The 22,235-nt window shown below is 38.4% G+C and overlaps 1 protein-coding gene across 1 annotated transcript in view; it reads right to left on the bottom strand.

Moving 5' to 3' along the window:
* Positions 1–18,409: 18,409 nt before the first annotated feature.
* Positions 18,410–22,235, bottom strand: part of LOC129453134 (uncharacterized) — a 4,105-nt gene continuing 279 nt past the window's right edge. The window contains exons 2-4 of the mRNA XM_073865253.1: positions 21,479–21,799; positions 19,256–19,543; positions 18,410–19,067 (exon numbers count right to left, since the gene is read on the bottom strand). Of these exons, the coding sequence (XP_073721354.1) occupies positions 18,889–19,067; positions 19,256–19,543; positions 21,479–21,799 (788 nt within the window). The 3' untranslated portion in view covers positions 18,410–18,888. The remainder of the gene's footprint in view (positions 19,068–19,255; positions 19,544–21,478; positions 21,800–22,235) is intronic.

The raw sequence follows: 22,235 nt of genomic DNA, 5'->3' as shown, positions 1-22,235 counted from the left end.
CTCCCCTTTTCTCTATAAACTATTAAAATTTTGTAAGTTCTAGTGGGGAAAATAACTGATTTTGTAAGTTTGCCCACTTAGAACGAATACAAATGTTTGTGATTTCATTGTTTATTTTAACTGATGCACTGGGACACATCTTCAGTATGGGTTCTAAGGTCATTGGACGTTTCAAGTCTTTCAACATCATACAGGTGACCCACCCAAGGTTGATCAGACCCAGTCAGTTTGTATATTACAGTACATTTCTACATGTGTGTCTGTAGATGGGGTGACGTTTCTCATTCACTCCAGCAGGGGGTGGTAGTGCTGCTTCACTAAATTACATTAATTAAAAAAAAATATATAGATGTGGAATTTGAGTTTTTAGGAATAATGTTAATAGATAAATGGTATGGTGTAGGGCTTTCATGCAATTTATAAATTTAATAAGAATGGGTGTTTTAATGTATCAGTATAAATCAAACATTAAACCAAACAGTAGGTGGTAAATGTGCTCCTGATCTTAAGAAAAAAAGAGGATGCTAATAAACCTTTAGAGCAAACGAGGTAGAATGGAGCCATTATAAAATGTATTAAAGAAATTGGGCTAGAAAGGTTAGTTTCGTTTTCCTTGTATATTTGTTCTCCACCCTCCAGTTCAGTGGGTGGCGGTAGTGCACTGGAAGTTGGCTTGACAACCGCCATAAAATATCAGAAGATGAAACCGAAAGCAAACGAAACCAATACCAAAGCAACCTGAAGTGATTTATTTTCTTATCATTAAAATACATTGTTTTAAGTTTTTTTTATAGTACTTGATTTATATCAAACATATAAGTGTTATGTACGTACTAGTAGTGTTAGCAGATTTGTGTTAACAGCACTGATCTATATAAATGACTGGATTCCGCATGACGTCACAATTGTGAAGCGAACCGCCGCCATATTTGTATGCCCAAACATTGGACATTGAGGCTGTCTCATTTCAAGAATGTAAGTACTGATAAATTTGGTTCTATTTAATATCCTCCTCCTTTGCCTCTGTAACGGATATCTGTTGTGCATTCGCCCAAACTCCTCAAGCATTACCCAAAATAAAACAAGCAAACATATTTTCATGTGTAGTTTCTTTCCAAATTTATAAAAAAAAAATACTCACTTATTAATTTACACCCTACTGAAAAATCCAGCTAAGACCAGCATAAGCTGGTAGTTGGTTTAAGGTGGCACTAGCTGGTTTACGCTGGTCCTCCCAGCCTGACAAAGCTGGTCATGCTGGTGGCCCTGCTGAAAAAAAATAAAATAAAACCATTAATAATAAAATAATGGAAAATAAAACCATTAAAGAAAATTCCATTAAAATACTATTAGCTTTTACCATTAAAACCACTACACTTTAGTGTGTTTGGGGCCATATTCCATTAGAACCAACACATAGAACCATTAGAACCAATACCATTAGAGACCACAACGACCAATAAGCTGTAGTGTTTTTTGGGCCATATTCCAATAGAACCAATAAAATTCCCAATAAAACCAATAGAATTTCTGTGGCGTGTCTGTTGTTTTTTTAGCAGTGGGGTCAGCTGGTCTAACAGCCTGACCAGCTAAGTCCAGTTAGACCAGCTTAAAAAGTAAATAAAACACTGTTAGACCAGCTTGCTACACCACAGCTTCCTACACCAGCAAAACCAGCTATAACCAAGCTGGAAGACCAGCTAAAACCAGCTCACCAGCTGATGCTGGTCTTAGGTGGATTTTTCAGTAGGGCAGCGCAACGACGCTGCTATGAACGTTTTGGCATAGCAACGTGATACTTCCTTTCCTGCTCGTGTGTCCTATGTAGGACGTCTTGTTTAAATCTGGTTAAGGACTCTCTGTAAACCACATCCTTCAGAGGATTCGTGAGGATACAACCTTCACAATTAAAAGAAATGAGATGTTTAAACACTAGGGGGTGGTTTCCTGGACAGGGATTATCTTAAACCAGGACTATGCCTTAGTTTAATTAGGAAATATAACTAGTTTTAACAAACATGCCTTACTAAAAACATTACTTGTGTGCATTTTGAGGCAAGACAAAAGGACACTGATGTATTTTAAGATATGTTCCCTGCAAGTAAGCCTACAATGGCCCTTTATGGGCCCACTTAGGGCTAGTCTAAGGGCCCCGCGCAGGTTTGCTCATTGGCAAAACGTTGGCCCTTTAGCGCTGGCCCTGCGCGGGCAGCCCTCACTTAGCCCCCAGGAAGCCCTCATACAGAAAAATACCCAGAGTTAAATGAACACTGCTGGATGTATATATTGTCCCAATCTTACAGAGTGTCAAAAAGCAACAATGAAGCAGAATTAAAAGCTCTGTTGTCCTCTTTCTCAACATCTCTGTCTGAAATATAAAATTGCATTTTACATCTTACTTGTAGAGTCATTTTCTTAACTTATGTTTAGATGTTGGCCGTTTCATTTAAAGTCACCATAATTGTGATCAGTGGTTGTTTTAATTGGACTTTGACTCTTGACCGTTGGCTTATTAGTGTTTTCTAACTGCTATATCTAAGTGTGTTTAAAACACATGTTATAGCAAAGAAAAGGCAATTGTAGTTGAATTTGGATGGTTGATACATAAACATTGTCAACCATAATCATTTAATGAACAGATTTATTAATATAGTTTTCCCCCCTCATCAGAAGCATAATTTTCTGTTAATAATGAAATACAACAGTGTAAGGTCCAGAACTCTCATAGCAGTTTGTTATTCTGAAATATTTTGATAGTTTGCACATAAACATTAACCACTGCACAATGTAGATGCACAGACATCAAGAATCAGAGTATGAATCTCAACAATGGTGACAAAGAAAATGGTAAAAAAAAGGTCATTATTTATTCATGCCGCAGTGCATTCTGGGAGTTCTGGATGAGATTTGTAATTTGTTGATACCCAGCATGCATTGCAGCATGAAGCTTTTCGTTTTATTGTCACCATCATTGTGATTCATACTCTGATTCTTGATATTTGTGTGTCTACATTGTAGAGCAGTTAATTTTAAGTGTCAGTGTTTCAAAATTCTTCAGAAAGACAAACTGCTAAGAGAAAGCTGGATCTCATACTATAGTATCACATTGTCAGAGAAAGATCCTTCTGATAAGTGTGCAAACAATAAATTAATATATAAGTTTTTGTATGATGATGTTTAGACTTTATTTACTGAACTGAACACTGCCAAAGGATCGCATGCTGCCATAACAAGCATGTCTTAAACACACAAAGTTATAGCAATCAAAAGACTGAACAAGGCAAGAGTCAAGAGTCAAGTTTCACTAAATCAAACACTGATCACAATAGTGGTGACTTTAAATGAAACAAAATCTCAACCTAAAGTAAGAAAATTACTCTACAAGTAAGATGTAAAATGCAATTTTAGATTTCAGACAGAGATGGTGAGAGAGGATAACAGAGCTTTTCATTCTGCTTCATTGTTACTTTTAAAACACTCTGTAAGATGGGACAATATATACATCCAGCAGTGTTCATTTAACTCTGGGGATTTCTCTATTTGAGGGCTTCCTGGGGGCTAAGTGAGGGCTGCCCATGCAGGGCCAGCGCTAAGGGGCCAACGTTTCGCCAGTGAGCAAACCTGTGCAGGGCCCTTAAGCTATGCCCATACAGGCCCATCGGAAGCTTACTTGCAGGGTTAGTGCAAGTTGTTTGCAGTTTGGACTGCGCTTACATTTATTTTAGTCTAGGACTAGTCTAATCCCTGTCCGGGAAACCACCCCTAGATGGTGCTGCAGTGTAATCTGCATTAGGACACACAGCTGAACGGATCACTGATCAAATCTTTTTAAAAATCTAATTTTAGTTTTCTGATATATTAACATGAAGGTATGTAAAGAGATTTTTAAGACTGATCATTTAAATGTTACTTTGATGAACGCAACCATCAAACTCGTTGAGATTCATCTGAACACACAACAGTTTCTATGTTATTGAGCTCAACATCATCAATATACATGCAGTCTATTAGCACTGACACTCAGCATTATGGGTTTAAAGGGATGTATTAAATATTTGATCTTATTTGACCTGAGTCAGAAAACCACCACCTAATAACCCAAAACACCTTGAAAACCACACAGAACATCCCAGTAACTACATAGCAACACACTTTTAGTTTTAGTACATGTCATTTGAGTATACAGTTGTGTACAGTGTATAGGAATTTCATGGTTTTCTGAATAAATTTGTCTTAAAATGTGATCTGATCTTCATCTAAGTCAAGGGTATTGACAAACATAATGTGTCTAAAAGTATTTACACTAATTTTAGATCGTTCATGTCTTTGTTGAGAACAACCAAAAAACCCCATAGTGCTTGTGAAAAAGTATGTGAACCCTTGAGTTAATGACTTCAAAAAAGTTAATTGGAGTCAGGTTTAGCACACCTGGAGTCTTGTTAAGATAATACGTTTGGAGGTGTGGACTTTGACTGATAAAAAAAACCCTCACAGTTTTGGAGTTTGCTCTGCACAGAAGAACACGCTTATGTGAGCCACGCCTCGCAAAAAAGAGCTTTCAGAGGAGCTACGATCAAGAATTGTTGTTTTATATAAAGCTGGAAAGGCTTACTAAGTTATTTCAAAGACTTTAAAAAATCACTGTTGCTACTCTACCAAGAAGTGTGCTCCCAGTCAAAATGACACCATGAGCAATAAGAAGACTCATCAATGAGGTAAAGAAACAACCCTGAATGACAGCCAAAGATTTGCAGGCATCATTGGAACTTGCTAACATCTCTGTTCATGAGTCTACAAAACTTAAAACACTGAACAAGTAGGGTATTTACGGCAGGACACCATGAAGGAACTCACTGCTTACTAAAAAAAGCTGCACACCTGAAGTTTGCAAAAGAGCACATTGACACTACAGAGCAGTACTGGCTAAATGTTTTGTGGACTGATCAAACTAAGATTGAACTATTTGAAAAAAAAACACAGCGCTAAATCTGGCCTAGATAGGGCACGGCATATCATTGTGAAAACATCATCTCAACTGTAAAGTATGACGGAGGAAAGGTCATGATTTGTGCCTGCTTTACTGCATCAGGGCCTGGCTAGCTTGCAATCATTGGATGGAAGATTTTCCAAATATATCAGACAGTTCTTCAGGATAATGTGAGAATGTCTGTACGTCAACTGAAATTGTGTAGAAGGTGGTTGATGCAAAAGGACAAAGACCCAAAACACAGGAGCAAGTCCACAACAGAATGGCTTCAGAAAAACAAACAAGTCAGAGCCCAGACCTCAACCCAATAGAGATGCTATGGATTGACTTGAAGAGGGCCATACACATAAAGTGTCTAAAGAAAATGACGGTGCTAAAATTCCTCCAGGAAGCACCTGGTTGAGCACCAGTTATTAATTCTAAGGGTTCACATACTTTTTCCACTGCCATTTTGAGTGTTGAATGAGTGTTCAGTAAAGATATGAAAGATTATAATTTTTGTACAATAATTTTTAGACACATTATGTTTGTTAATACCCTTGACTTAGATGAAGATTAGATCACATTTTATAACAAATTAATTCAGAAAACCATGAAATTCCAAAAGGTTCACATACATTTTCTTGCCTCTGTATATAAGACATACGTTAGAAAAAATGATATAGATGTTGGACTGAGATCAGGTGACTGTGATGCTTTATACAAGTTTGGTTTGAAGATAAAGAAAACATACAAAAACAAGTAAGGAATCTTGTGAACTTTAATAGATGGATAGATGTGAAATAAAGATCAAATGAAGATCTGGGTGGAACATTAACTGAAGAACTGGGCTGACTAATGTTCTCACCTTTATTTTTGTCTATAGGTTTGTGGTAAACCCTTATGTTTAAAATAAAGCTGCTTTGTGGATGTTTTTGAGGTCCAGCGGGTTTCATGTTACTATGTATTGTTTTAACTTAAAGTATGTAATGGAAAGTTCAAAATAAAAATGTCTCTTTGACAAGTATGTTTCACGAGTTCACACTTACATATAATTTATAGAGTAATTTAGAATGCGTGTTTGGCGTGCTGTCCGGGGGAGGGCTTCGAGCTCGGACTTGGCCCGAACCCAGGGTACCCCCCAAAATGCTAGAGAGCATCGGACAGCCGCCTGGCTAAATACCCCCCAAGAAGTTGGTTGTCTGGTGTCGGGTCGGGTGGCTGGGGTCTTTGAATACCTTTAAGCAGGAGGGAGGTTTTACAATTATTTATCTTGTATCCTATTTAGAGGCTTTTAATGGAATTAGGGTGGGAAATAAATTAGGTGATAGAAAGGAGAGAGAATCGGGGAATGGCATGTTATAGGGGACGTGGAATGCTCTAAAGTTTCTCCAAGAGGTCACGTAATATTGAAGGGTTTTGGGAGACACAGCTTGGAGGATGGTGTCGAGCGATGCGTCGAGGAGGGGTTTTAGCGGGTGGGTTATGGGAATATCAGTTGCGAATAGTGAGGTACTGGAGTTGGGGATTTGTCCGCCTCTGGAGCTAGCGTCCTGAATTTCTGAAACAGAAAACGAGACAGGGAGTCAGCGATTTGATTTTCTGATCCAGGGACGTGTTTAGCGATGATAATAAATTGATCGCAAGCTGAAATCCATGTGAGGCGTCTTAGAAGTGGCATCATAACCGATTGAGGGGGCAGCGTCTGTGAACAATTGGATGTCGATGGGGCACGAAACAAGATTACTATAGAAATAAGATAGGCCGTTCCACTGGTTTAGGAAAGTTAACCATAATCTTAGTTCGTCGCGACATGCTTGGGTTATGGTGATGGGATCCTCTAGCGAGTGGACAGAGGATGCGAGCGAGAGGAGATGCGATATGAAGGGGCGGCCCTGTGGAATGATGCGCATTGCGAAGTTTAAGTGGCCGAGCAGGGATAGGAGTTCGCGTTTGGAGCAGCTGTTTTTTTTTCGAGAAGAGTAGATGAGACGAGAATTATACGATCGATTTTCTCTTTGGGCAGGGAAGCCTGGAATTTAATTGAATCCAAATTAATTCCGAGGAACTCGATGGATGTAGCCGGTCCCGCGGTTTTCTCTTGTGCTATGGGAATTCCAAGCACAGAAAAAACATTTTGGACGGTGATGATGTTTGCGTCTGGGATGGCGTCAGGAGACGAGATTATTAAAAAATCGTCTAGTAGGTGGATAAGGTGGGGAATGGCGTAATTATTTGACAATATCCAGCACACGGCTTCTGAAAGTATGTTGAATATTTTAGGGCTGCTTTGCATCCGAAAGTTAGACGTACTGCAAAATAGTATTTCCCAAGCCAGCGAATACCGAATAGATGCCAAGCGTCTGGATGTATGGGCATTACTTTAAAAGCCGATGTGATATAGATTTTTGCAAGCCAGGCGCCCCGACCTGCGATTTTAATCATGTGAATCGCCTGGTCGATGTCATGGTATTTGAGTGAGAATTCGTCAAGGGGGATCAAGCTGTTAATGCTCGGAAACGGGGAATTGTGCGGGGCGGACAGATCAATTATTAGACTTCTTTACCCGAGAATTTCCTCGTGGCTACTCCAATAGGGCTGATGCGGAACAAATGAAATGGAGGATTTTCAAAAGGGCCGATCATGAAGCCTGACTCCACTTCTTTTTTGATCAAGTTCGTTACGACTTCCGGTTCGATTAGGGCGGATTGAAGATTATTACAGATAGTGTTTTGGGAGAGCGGGCATTCTACGCCGGGGTTAAAGCCGTTTTTTGAGGCCTGATAGTAGATAATTAGTAAATTCGGCATCCGGGTGATTAGCTAGTTCAAATTCCATACGTGAAATATTTACAGGAGTCGATAAGTAATGATTTGATTTTTTTATTGACAGATTTGTACACTGGGCATACAATGCGGGCATGAGCGCGCAAGCTCTGCTATGATTGTTAGGTAATCGTTTAGCTCGCGCCGCCTGTGGGGAAAGACTGAGCAGATTATTTCAGTAAAACGAGAGAAAGCAATTGAAAATTCAGAAAAAGAAAGAATACGGGATGAAGGTGTGCTGGTGGTCTTGAGGGTGACAGAGAAATCTCCGCAGTCTATTTGGCAGACTGGTTCGGCTGCGGGGAGCATTGAGAGAAAAGAGGAAAGGTCTATGTCTGCACCTGCGAGAATCTGTGCACGGATGGTTTGGGAACTGGTGGTGGTTCCATGACGAGGGCGTTGGATGGCACGGGCATCTAATTGTTTAGTTTGAGAAGAGCTCGGAAGGTTATAAACCGGGGCTGTGAATGTAGGTGGTGGCCTTGCACTTTGAGTAGGCTCTGTGGAAAGAAAGTTAGTTGGGGGGAAATCAGGAAATGAGAGATTATGGAGTGGAGTGTACACACGCGATGCGCACAGGGGCACACTCGCGCTTACTTGCGCAGCTGGAGCTGCGGGCCACTGGATGTGGGCGGGGTTATCACTTGTTGGATAGAACTGTTGGAAAGTTTGCGCCTGTGCTGCTAGCTGATTTTGCCTCAGGTTGGCATCTGCAACGGGCGCTGGAGGCCACTGGAAAGGAAGAGTGTTATTAACAGCAGGAGCATTAGAGGTAGAAGCTGCAGCCTCCCGCGGCCGAGGCTTGCTGAAGGCCTGTTGCTGCAACTCGGCAGGCGGAGTGAGCCAGATCTCGTGCGGGACGACAATGGTGGTGTTCACGCCTTGCCGGCTCCGCTCTGCCTTTGGGACGCCTTGGGAGCTGGGGTGTGCTTAGGAGAGAGGTTAGGCAATTGCAAAGAGACATAAAGATCATACAACTCTGCTTTGTTTAACTTTCGTGGAGCCTGTATGTCTGAGTTACCCAGAGCTTCCCTTAATCCTGCTACGGTCCACTTCCCGATAGGTGGGATTGTTGGGACAGCCGAGCGGTAGGAGGAGGCTGGGGAGAAGGATGGGGGTCTTGCCGGTGGTGGTGAAGAATGGCCTCAGCGTCTTGGCGAGCGTGAGTCTGATCTAGCAGGCGTGCGGCCGCGTGAAGAAGCTTGTGGCTCGATTCCGATGACCGGTGTCGGATGAATGATACTGGCTGAGTCTGGCGATGAATCGCTGAGGACATCACTTTCCTCGCTTGATGAAGAGCTGTTGTGTTGTGACATGGTTTAAGCAAAAAACGGCGAGCCAAGATGCTACAAACTGTCAGAATGCTACAAACTGTCAATAGCTGCTACAAACTGTCAATGGATCGAGGTAAGACTGCTGAGTCTATATGTACCCTCTCATGGTTAATTGCTGAGTGTTTCCACCTGTGTATAATTGCTGAGTGCTTCCACCTGTGATTAATTATCTGAACGTGCTCCTCCCGAACTTTGTTAATAAAACATCATTTAAAAAATGCCTCGCAGGCCGAATAAGAGTGCCATGTATGGCCTCTGTGTCCTCTTCCACAATACAACAATGTACATTTACATTTAGTCATTTAGTATATGTTTTAATTATTTCTCTACTATATGTTAGTTTTTGTATACGATATAATTTGTACATTTTGATATTTGTAAGACTGTAGGTTGTTTTACCTTTGGTGTTATTGATAAAAAGGACCCAACCCAAAAAGCAGAAGCCTCCGAGTCATTTCAGCACCAGATCCGCTGGCTTTGGCACAGATCCAGTGTAGATCTGGCTCAAAATCATTATCTGGCAGTGTGTCAATGTCACTAAAGACAATCTGTTAAATCTGCATTCACACTGCAGTAACACTTACAGTCACAGTTATGTTCAACATAATTAAGTTGTTAAAGCTAGTTTAGTTACTGTGGGTTCACATCAGTCCAACGATTTGCACAAGTAGATTACATACAGTCAATGCAAAGACACGATCAGACAAGTCCTCGCGTGGGGCAATGTCAATGATGCGATATGGGAAGCACGTTTGCCGCCAGAACACCCGCTATTTGCCTCAAACGCAAAAATATTCAACTCGAGCAAAAATTTGCATGAAATGAAGTTAAATACCGCGAGAAATCTAATGCAATGATTTCTGTACACATATATAAATGCATACAGTATAAATTAAAATAAACATAAATCTGATTTTTAGAAACTTCAATCAAAGAAACAACTTTATTTATGCATTTGGCAGATGTTTTTATCCAAAGCGACCTACAGTGCATTACAAGGCATACATTTTACCAACATGTGTTCACTGGGTTCGAACCCATGACCCCTTTTGCTGTGCTATACCACTGAGCTACACAGGAGCTATAGAAATGCTATGTAGTTTTGCAATGTATGCAAAACTTGTGAATAACTAACAGGAATTTCATGAGTTTTAGTATGAAAAGTGAGATACAGATCAAATAAGGATCTGGGTAGGGCATTAACTGAGATAAGTGAACATCTCAACTTTATTTTAGTCTTTAGGTTTGTGGTCACAGTCAGTTTTGTCTTCACAGCTGCTTTTTGTTTGTCATTTCAGGTCCAGCTAGTTTTCTTTTAAGTGCAACTTCATTCCCATAAATACTCTGCGTTACCAGAAGTATAATGCTCTTTAAAGTTTAGATGATGTTATGTTAAGGTAAAAGTGTCTTTTAAATAGACTAGATTAGTAGTGGGCAAACTTTTCTGACTCGGAGGCCACATCAGGGTTTTGAATCCAAAATGAAAGGCCACATACTAGTATACACTTCTGCCTTTTGTCTGATTAAGTATTTTGTTGTGCATTCTGTATTAAACATGCAACATTTGGAGTCACTTTTAGTTTACCAATTCCTGACAAAGCAGTGAATTAAATATATTACAGTAGACTACTGTAAGCAGAGTTTCCTTTAGCGCTAGCATTACATTTTACATGAAATCATTTGGAAGATCATTTCATCCATAGCAACTTACAATGCATTACAAGTTATACATCTCATCTGTATGTGTGGCCTCTTGACGATTGAAGTGTGTCCTTAGGGGGTGTGTACACCAAGGTGTTTTCACCTACGCCTGGTGTATGTTTTCAATGGTTTCCAATGGAAGCGCCACACTAAAAAATGGCAACAGTTGGCGTTTTTTCCACGCTGTGAACTTTTAGCACCCACAGTTTAAAAAAAGTTAAACCTTAGGTGGAAATGCTCAGTGTTTAAGCACTTTGGTGTACATGCCCCCATAATGAACTTTTCCACATAGGCTAATTGGATCAGGAAAGTCAAAAGTTTGTGCTACAGACCTCATACAGCAATACTTCCTGTGATTCTAAAGCCAAATTATTATTAAAATAATAATTGACAGCCCAATTGAGTTTAAAGGTCCTGATCTTTCTGCGTTTTTAAAGCTTTGATTGTGTTTACAGTGCGCAATATAACGTTTTCATGTTTCATGTGTAAAAAAACATGGTATTTTTCAAACAATTTACTTATCTCTATAGCTTTGTTTTTACTCCCTGCTGAAAAGACAGCATTAAACCAGCATGGACCAGCATGGGAATTATGCTGGTCTATGCTGGTTTAGCTGGTGGCCACAGTATACCAGCACCAAAACACAACATATGCTGGTATGACCAGCATGGGATGTTGGTACTAATGCTGGTTTAGCTGGTGCTAATGCTGGTTTGTTGCTGGTTTAGCTGGTGCTAATGCTGGTGCTGGTTTAGCTGGTGTTCATTAGCAGACCAGCACCAAAACACAACATATGCTGGTCTTGCTGGTATGCTGGTTTTTTCAGCAGGGCTGTCCTGAAAACAGGCTGATGTCTTCCATATTCTATGAAGTCTCTCCTTCAGAAATACGTATTGAGTTCTGATTGTGTAGCTTGTTTAGTATGTTGTGATTCGATAGCAGCTTAGCTTGCGTTAGCCTAGCTTGCGTTAGCTTAGCTGGCTACTGACGTATTCCTGTGGGCGGAGTTTAGTCAAAAAACTGTTCTAGTGACGTCCTTAAAGCAGGAAATACAGGGCTGTAGTCCAAACCGGCCTTTCGCTGTAGGCTTTGAAAGGTGAATTCTGTTAAAGGAAATATATCGCTTGGCATAGAACGTTTTTTAATTTTATATATTTTTTTATTATTTATGCTATTATAGCAACATTACACACTAACTAGGCTTTAAAAATGGGATCAGGAAGAACAAGACCTTTAAATATCAACAAACCACCATTATGGTGATCCGTGTTTGCATTAGCTCAAATTTCATTTAAAAGGACACGCTCAAAAACGGCACATTTTTTCTCGCTCATACAGAGTGGCAAATTTTAACATGTTATAATAAATTATCCGTGGTGTATTTTAAACTTTACATTCGTATTCTGGGGACAATAAAGATTTATTTGACATACACACATTTCATCAACCCAAAAAAGCCAAACCCATTCTAAAGCCATACACTGTAAAAAGTTGGATCAATTTAAAAAGTTAAACTTTTAAGGGGTTACCAACTGAAGTAACTTTTTAAGTTGATCCAACTTTTTTTTTTAGATTTGTAGTCTCAACTCTTATTTATACAACGACCAATAGCAAGTGCACACCCTTAAATATTTTGTTTAGGAAGTAGTTTTGTTTATTGTTGACTAAAATTTAAATATGCAGTTTGGATGTAGTAGGATATAGTAGATATAAATGATATAAAATGGTTTTATATAGTAAGCATACAGTTTTTGTGATTCCCTTTGCATGCATGCAGTCTTAAAAACAAATGTTGGCGGTTTTGTCATCATCATTTCATACAACTTAGGTTTGAGAAAAATTTCATGCACAAATGTATACATGAGTTGAAAGATGAAGCTCTTAGGAGATTTTCACACAGAGACCTTTGGCTAGGGTAAGTGCACATTAATATGCCACAGATAGATGCATGTTTTGATACATACAGCATAGTCCTGAATGTTTTGGTCTGACCCATATTCTAGTTGTGGTTAAGGCCTTTTCAGGTTCAGAATACACTCTGAACCTTATTTATGACAAGTTTAATGAATCACCATTACAAATAGTCACAGTTTAATAAACAAATTCCAAGTAAACATTCAAAAATAACAGTGAGAAGTTTTCACCACAAGGTTCAGTCTCTGTTAGGTCCCCCAATTGATAGCTTCATGGTTACAGAAAGAAACATTCAAGACCCCAACTAATTTGGGCATATATGCATCAAATCATCTCTTGAGTTTCTCAGTACCTTTAAGCGCTTTTTGTTATTAAGCTAGGCATGCATATATCTTATAAAAGAAAAGAGTCACACTTTAAACATTTCACGAAGAAGAGTATATTTTCCATTCTGCAAAGCACATTTTAACATTTACCATGTCTGTGGATTTAACCAGTTCCACTTTTAAAGCTAATAATAAAACACATAAACTAGGCTTAACTAACCTACTACCGACCCAATTCCACAGGAAGTTCTGATACTTCAGACAAACTTTAGACTGTTAATGTCTCAACCTTATCTGTCACAGTCTGCTTCTGTCACAACTTTTGAAATACTGTAAGACACATTATTTATTTAATCTTTTAAAGTTGATCTTGGGAGTCTGTGTAACAAAGAAAACCTCGCCAACATAATTGACCTGTTCAAGGTGGTTAACAGAGTTGTAGTTAAGATCATCATTACAGGTTGAATACTGGTTATCATCCGCTTCAGTAATTCTCTGCACAGATATAAACAAACACAAACACACAAGCTTTAACATGATTACTTATATATAGAATGGAGCATTTATAAAAATACATTTCAAAATGATGATGTTATATCTGTTTCTGTGGTGAGATACCAGATATTTTGAATCATCCTCTTTAATGTCTCCCTGCACAGATAAACATAAATACACATGAATACATAACAATAGTATGGAGCATTTATGAAAAACATTTCTAAATGATGTTGTTATAGGGGTTTCTCCAGCAAGAGACCTCATAGATTGAATCACCCACTTCATTGTCTCCCTGCGCAGATATAAACACACAAACACACAAGTTTTAACATGATTACATAACAATAATATGAAGCATTTATGAAAAACATTTCAAAATGATGTTATTATATGGATTTCTGTTGTGAGATACCTCATTGGTTGAAGCACTAACTTCAGGAACTCTCTGCTTATAAACACACACACACAAACTTTAAAATGATTACATAACAGTAGTATGAAGCATTTTTGAAAATACATTTCAAAATTATGTTGTTATATGGGTTTCTAAGGCGAGATACCATATAGGTTGTGAACTTGTTATCATCCTCTTCATTGTTTTCCTGCAAAGATATAAACACACACGCAAGCTTTTAAATTATTACATAACAATAGTTTGGAGCATTTATTAAAATACATTTCAAAAGGATGTTGTTATATGGGTTTAATACGAGATACTTTAACAGTGTTTGTTTAATGCAGTAATATGCTGAAGAAAAACTTACAGTGTTTGTGTGAAAAATATGTGAATTGTTGTTACCTTTCTATAGAACATAACATTTTTATTAATAAAACCAAATAAATATATTTACACATTTATGAGCTGTAGTTCTGTGTTTCCTGCAGATGCAGAAGATCAAAACTGCAGCTACACTCATCAGAAGTCCAACAACACAACAGATGATAACAATATAAATGACAGGAAGACCTGTAATGAATAATAAAAAGACAGTGCTGTTACTAAATCTGATCTCAGATCAGTGACCAGTGAATATCATTACAGTAACTGAATCTGATCTCAGACCTGTGGCCACTGAATATTTTTGCCGTAACTGAATCTGGTCTCAGATAATTTAATATTACTACCATAACTAAATCTGAAATGAAAGATCTTTCATAGATGAATCTATGAGTCTAGATCAGAATAAACACTAATACATATAGCTTCCATACCTGAACACTGTTGACAGAGATCAGTAAGGCAGTAATCTTGAGTCTGTTCGCTTAAAGGATGTTGGGCCACACAGGTGTATGTGTTTGAATCCTGAAAATCCACTTCCAGACGTAGAAAGATGTTGCTGATCTTGAGATTAGACTCACTGATGTTAAACAATAAACTGTTTCCTTTGTACCAAGAGAGAGTTACATCTCTCCCATTCAACACTGAACACAACAATGAACAGTTTGATCTTTCTGATGATGAATTGTTTTCTGGAGAAGCGTTTGTGATGACAGGAACTGGAAGATGAGCTGAAATCATAAAAATAAATAAAGTTTACAATGCAAAAGAGGTTTAGTATTGTCACAAATACAGAAAGAACATAAACTGCACTTTATTGAGATAAAGGCAAAGAACCTAAAACATGATGGGGCAAAAGTAAAGTTCTTACACACAGGGACAAAACAATTATGATTGGTGCCATACTTATGCAGCCCTATAACATAAGTTATTTTAATATTATTTAATTAAACTACTTAAAGGAAAGAAATGTGTTTGTGTTTTCTCCTATATTTCTATTTTTAAAATGTTAGATGGCTTTAAAAAGTTTGGTAACCCCTAATATACAAAATACAAACAATATTTATCAAGTATGCAGGGGAAACAGATGGAAAACTCAAAATTCTTATCTTAATTTTTTAGTACATAGATCAAATATATTGCCAAATAACATAAGGTATGCCAAAACAGAACAAATATATAATGGGCTTTTACAGTCTTGTTTTACTTGAGTAAAAATCTAATTCATATGAAACTTACTTTTATAAATTAAACTGATGAGTTTTGCATCAAATAGATTTTACTCTCGCAATAGACAATTTATAGATGATTGATTCTTTGTTACATATGACTCAGATAAAACAAATCTATTATTTTTCTTTTAGGGACTGTTCGTGTCAAGTCGCGCTCACGTTTTTTAAATGTAGACGTGCAGCAAGCTCACTCAAATATAAAAACCAACAAGACCAGCATATGTTGTGTTTTGGTGCTGGTTTAGCTGGTGGTCACCAGCAAACCAGCATTGGATTTATGCTGGTCTGTGCCGTTTTTTTCAGCAGTGAGCATAGACAGCAACCTTCAAACATGATAACACCGGCCCTCAAATTCTCCCGGTCCTACCGATGGCCAAACACATTTAGCAGTGGACCATAAGCCACCAAAGTAAACACTCAAAAGCAGTGAGCTCATAAAACAAAAGACAAACCCAATAATTGAGTTCAGATCCTGACATTAACAACAAAAATACAATAGGTAAACACACTGTATTAGATATTCACCACTTCTCCATTACTCACCATAGACATTAAAGTTGAATACACTGAGTTGTTTGTCTGTGCTGGTTTGGGACACTTTATAAAGTCCAGAGTCTGTGGTTCTGGTGTTTGTGATGGTGAGAGATCCACTGTGATCCAGCTTCAGTCTGCCTTTAAAACTCCCATCAGCTCTTTCTTCATATACACGGATGTTACTGTCACTAACTTCAATTTCAGCTATGGTGACATCCCGAGGTCCAAACTTCCAGGAGATTCCCTCTTTTCTCTGTATTTCAGTGAGACTGACAGATAAAGTGACAGAATCTCCCTCCATCATTGACCTAGACTCACTACCAACCACACCTGGATTAACAAATAGTTTGTAATTAATAAAAATGTATTCATAAAATAACTTATTTTCACGCAAATGGGCATATGCTGCTAAAAAGACAAGTACAATGTGTTTATAAGAGATCAGAATGATTGATTTGTGATTGTAATTAACACTTAAAATAATATAACAGACTGATGAAACTAAAGATTTAAAAATACTTACCAGATAGACTCCAGAAACAGTTCAAAAGCACAACAAACATTTTCTTCAACATCTTGCACAACACAAAAAAATCCCCAGAATTCGTATGTCTTAATAGTTTTGAAATCTCCGATGAGAGTTTAATAATGAAACAACAGATATAGTCGTATACGAGGAAATGATGACATGCAAAGATGAGCGTGTGCATGATTCTGCATTCAGCAACCACAAACCATTTCAGGGTGATGGTGGCAAAGGTAAAATCTTTTCAAAACGTTCACCCGAGAGGGCACACAAAAACAAAAAATAAACAAAACTAAATGTTTAGGTGCATTTATTTAACTGTTTATATAGTATGCATGATGCTGTTGGGTAAAATATTTTGTAGCATTTTTATTCGTTTACATTAAACGGTCCACTTACTCATTTGCTCTGTGTCATTCTAAAAGTGACACCAGTTCACACTTATGTTATAATTAAACATAGCCTATGACACTACACAGTTTTTTTTTCTTGACAACAGTCTCACAAATAAACACAAAAGATTAAAATACGGAAGACCAGATACAATCAATATCACGTGATAACTATAAGCAAACTGTTATTGTGTTTTGAATGTTTTATTATCATGTTCAGAATAACAATAGACTTCAGACAAAAGTCAAAAGACAAGCACAAACAAGATCACTAACATAAAAATCTAAACTCCATACAGACATACTGAATGCAGTTTCTCAATCGGAAGGCTGCATCCTCCAAAGGTCACAATGCAGGCTGCATACGTCATTAAGTCTGGTGGTTTATTTAAGTTAACTAAGCATTACGTTAAATCATATTACAACATTTTATAATAGTCAACTTTATAATTGTTAATATTCTGAAATAAAACATCTTGATGATGTATAAAGCCTACAAAGTGAAATCTGGAGGCTGCAGCCCAGTTGTCTGACACGCACAGGAATAGATTGGCAATCTGTGCGTTCTGGAAAAGTCCAGAACGGCCGTTCAACGGAGGGCCGTCGGCAAAAAAAAGTATAATAACGCAATATGAACATCCAACAGCAGGGGCACTAATGCGGGTTAGCCCATGTGGGGCCCACAGTAGTTTGCCTTTTGGGGGCCCTATATGGGTTTACTATGGGCAAGCCCACTGTGGGCTAGCCCCATATGGGCTAGCCTATGCGGGCCCCCTATGACTTTGCCCTTTTGGGCCCCATAAGGGTTTTTTTTGTGGGCCAACCCACTGTGGACTTGCCCACAGAAAAACCCAAACAGGGCCAATATGGGCTAGCCCATGCGGGCGCCCTATGACTTTGCCCTGCAGCCATGGCATTTACACAATAACAAAACTACCTTGTTTTAAGCATTATGGGGCGGTTTCCCGGACAGGGATTAGCTTAAGCCAGGACTAGACCTGAGTTTAATTGGGAAATATAACTAGTTTTAACAAACATGCCTTAGTAAAAAGATTACTTATGTGCATTTTGAGGCAAAACAAATGGCACTGATGTATTTTAAGATATGTCAGTGCAAGTTGTTTTGAGTTTGGACAGCTCTTACATTTGTTTTAGTCTAGGACTAGTCTAATCCCTGTCCGGGAAACCGCCCCAAAAAGTAATAAAGAAACTAAAACAGGACCTAAGAAAAATAATTACACAAGAAAGCTTAATATAATATAATATAATATAATATAAAAAAAAATAATAAAATAATAATAAACTTTATTTTATAGCACCTTAAAGGTTCTGTATCGAAGGACTTTACAGAAACATAGAAATAACATACATTGTACAAAAAAACATACATTAGAACACATTTCAGAACAAAAAAGCACTAAAAAAAGTCAAATCAATTATATGCTAGCCTAAAAAATAAGTTTATTGCGGTAACCTTAGTTTAAATATGGTATTTGTAGTAAACCATAGTACTAGCCACAACTTAACTATAGCCTCACCATGGTAACCACAGTTAAACCTCTTTGTAGTTAAACCACAAAAGGCTAATCATGGATTTAAAAGTGCCTTACAACAGTAAACATGGTTCAAGCATGATATTTGGGGTAAATCCTAAACATATATTAGCAGTTGTCTCAGTTACTATAGTTTAACCATAATATTTGCCTTTTTTTTTCAAAAATGCATTACTTCACAAAACAGACAATAAGTGGCCAGAATTACATTTTATTATCTTGATGTTTGACAAAACTGGAACTGAAACCGATAAGAACTAGAACTGATAAGCAAAACTAGGATTAGTAAAACTTAAACAATACCAAAACCTAATGCTCATCTGAATTAAGTGTGTTTAATTGTATCTCTGATCTCATTCTCTTCTTCTGTTCATCTCTTCTGGATCTGATATCATAAACCAGAACAACAACAGCAGCAATGCCCACCAGAACAGAGACGACCACTCGGATCACAGCTTCAGTAAAACCACACGCACAGCCGTGGGATCCTAAGAGAGATATGAGCAACAGTGAAACTAGACAGACCATGTTACCCTTTATCCACAAATGACGTCTAGGGGTCTAAAGTTTAATAGTGTTTGTGTACAAGGTGTCTAAAATGTCTATTTTAAAATGTGTCAGCACCACTAAAGGGATTACAAATATTTATATTTAAAACAATACATGAATTCATCACCTGAACATGTCTGACAGAGATCAGTGTTGAGATGTTGAGTCTGATTACTGATGGGATTGTTCAGCACACAGCTGTAAGAATCATCCAAACACTCTAGATGAAGAGAGATGCTGCTGTTGTTGAGATCAGACACACTGATGATGGACAATAAACTGTTTCCTTTGTACCAGGACAGACTCACATCTCTCACATTCAACACTGAACACAATAATGAACAGTTTGATGATGATGATCTTTCTGATGGATTTTGTGAAGAAACTTTGCTGATGTCAGGGATGGGCAGACGAGCTGGAAAAAAATAAATCAATAAAATGTAAAAAACTTAAAGTAAATTACCTGATTGCCTTAACATTTTGAGTTAACTGAATTTAAAACAATAGTTGGTTACATTTTTTACACTACTTTTAGGGGAGGTCTACTTTTCACGTCTAAAATAACGTTTTTGCGCGGACAAAAGATGCGAAATGTGAACCGCCCCTAATGCCTTGTACACATACAAGCGACTCTGGCCCTGTCCCAAATGGCACACTCCGGACTTGAGGACCTCCTCAAAGTCCACACTTTGATGTCATCATGTAGTGCAGACCTTAGGGATCCTTGATGTGAGTCCAGGGGTGCGTTCCAATCCAGGTTTAGACACGCACTCGTGAACTTCCCTAAACAGTTCCCTTTGAGGGAATCCCTGTCGCCATTTTGAAGTGCGTTCCACTTCGTCAAGTGGACGAGGGAAGTTTGTATGGACAGACCCTCGATTCTGACAGAGGGAGCAAGTCTACTTCATATGTACACTTCATGCAGCTCCATAACCCACAATGCAACACAATTGTGACGTCACTTCAGCAGCTCGCGCTTTGAACAGTTTAAATGATGGAGGGGGCGGTCTCCACTTTCCATGTGATCAAGGGCTTAGGGGGATCCATTTGAACCCAAGCGTGCCGCACAAGCCCTGAAGAGTGAAGCCAAAACGTCTCGATTGCCCCCCAGTGACTGGTCCCAGTATAGGTCATAAAGCCTGCCTCCCCATGTTATTCAATGAGACTTGAGACCAACAAAAAAAAATTAATTACACTTCAATTATCTGGTTTCTGTCATTCACTGTAGTTTTTATCACACTGATGTAAATTCAAGTGTTTGTTTTTAAAATAAGTTTGTGTTTAGTTAGTTATTTAATGATATAAAAACGGTAGTGTCACATCATGATTGACAGCTGTGATATCTTGTGATATACGCATTCTGCGAGAGTCTTGATTTTGCGGCTTCACTTCCTGCTCACTACTGCGCATGACTGGTCCCGAAATCATTACTGCACAGACCCAAGATGTCAGCGCCATATCTGGACACTGGCGGCTTCACTTTTCACCAATGGAAGAGAGCGAACAGGCGTCGTCCATCTTTTTTTACAGTCTATGTTTGAACCCACTTCAAGTGTTTCAGCAGTAGTGGGCACTCGTACAACGTAAGCAATGGCGTACATCCGAGTGAACGAGACTGAGGGAAGTTAGCGAGGGAAGGTCATCAAAAACGAGGGTGGAGGGAGCACCGGAGGAGGGTGCACCGGAGTCGTATTTTGGGACAGACTCGAGCGTCACGCCGGAAGTAGGAAGAGAATTTGCCTATCAGTGTGAACTCCTCTCTTTCGTCGTCTGATGGCTGTTTCGCAATGACTTCTGGGTTGGTAAAGTGTGCGAAGTCTGCTGCCGTGTGGGCTTCGCCGAATGGCACATCAAGGGTTCAAAGGGGGCGCTGATGAGCACACTTCGGAGTGTAAAAATGACAGATGGGACACCCTACGGACTTGTAGACTAAGCGAGCACGCGTAATTTAAGGCAGCAAGACCAAAAGTCCACATGAAGTGCGCCATTTGGGACAGGGCCTTTGTCGCTGTATGTCGCTCGTCAGGTCGTCATAAACAAATGAGTAACATCCATTTCAGTTACTGACGAGAAACGGATGACATAAACTCCACTGCTTGGCAATCATTGGTAGTCACTCCTGAAAGTCGCTCATCATTAAGTTAAACTTTTTTTACTTTGTCGTGCATCAGGACATCTGTTCGATAATGGTCATTGTCACCATAAGTAGCCAAGCATTTCTGTCAAGAGATCCTTCTTAAAGTTACACATTATACCTCTAGTGCCACGTTGGTTTAGCGCATTCACACATTATAAGTTGATCCCTTGCTGACCCCTGTATTAAGATATTCACCACTTCTTCTTTACTCACCATAAACAGTAATTTTGAATACATTGAGTTGTTTGTCTGTGCTGGTTTGGAACACTTTATAAACTCCAGAGTCTGTGGTTCTGATGTCTGTGATGGTGAGAGATCCACTGTGATCCAGCTTGAGTCTGCATTTGAATCTCCCATCAGCTCTCTCTTCATATAAACGGATGTTATTGTCACTAACTTCAATTTCAGCTATGGAGATTTCCCGAAGTCCAAACTTCCAGGATATTCCCTCTTTTCTTTGTGTTTCAGTGAAACTGACAGATAAAGTGACAGAATCTCCCTCCATCACTGACACAAACTTACTACCAAACACACCTGAAGAAATAAACAAGAAGTATTACAAACATTCCTGTAGCCGTCTGCATTGATTTTAATGAATAATTTACTATAACTATATATTTGCATGCATTTGTAAACACTGTATAAACAGTATATAAATGTGTTGCTTGAACCTGAAAATTAATAAAGACAAAATTATCTGTAATTCAATTTGTAATATTCATACTTCAAGTGTAAAGTTTTTATTAGAGAAGATCAGATTATTGATTTGTGATCATTGATCATGATATTAAAGTATAAAGACAAAAAACATGACTGAAAAACCTTGAGAATTTTTTAATTATATTTGTAGTAAAACCATTGTTAATTTGCATAAAGGTTGTGACATCATTTATAGTAAAGCATATCAACATAATTTACAGTAAACCAAAAAGTACTAAAGAAATAAAGTGCATTGTAGCCTACACGTAAA

Source organism: Misgurnus anguillicaudatus, unplaced genomic scaffold (genome assembly GCF_027580225.2).
Source record: "Misgurnus anguillicaudatus unplaced genomic scaffold, ASM2758022v2 HiC_scaffold_31, whole genome shotgun sequence".
Lineage (NCBI taxonomy): Eukaryota > Metazoa > Chordata > Actinopteri > Cypriniformes > Cobitidae > Misgurnus > Misgurnus anguillicaudatus.
Note: the sequence above shows the minus strand (reverse complement) of the source record. Positions and strands in the feature narration are given on the sequence as shown.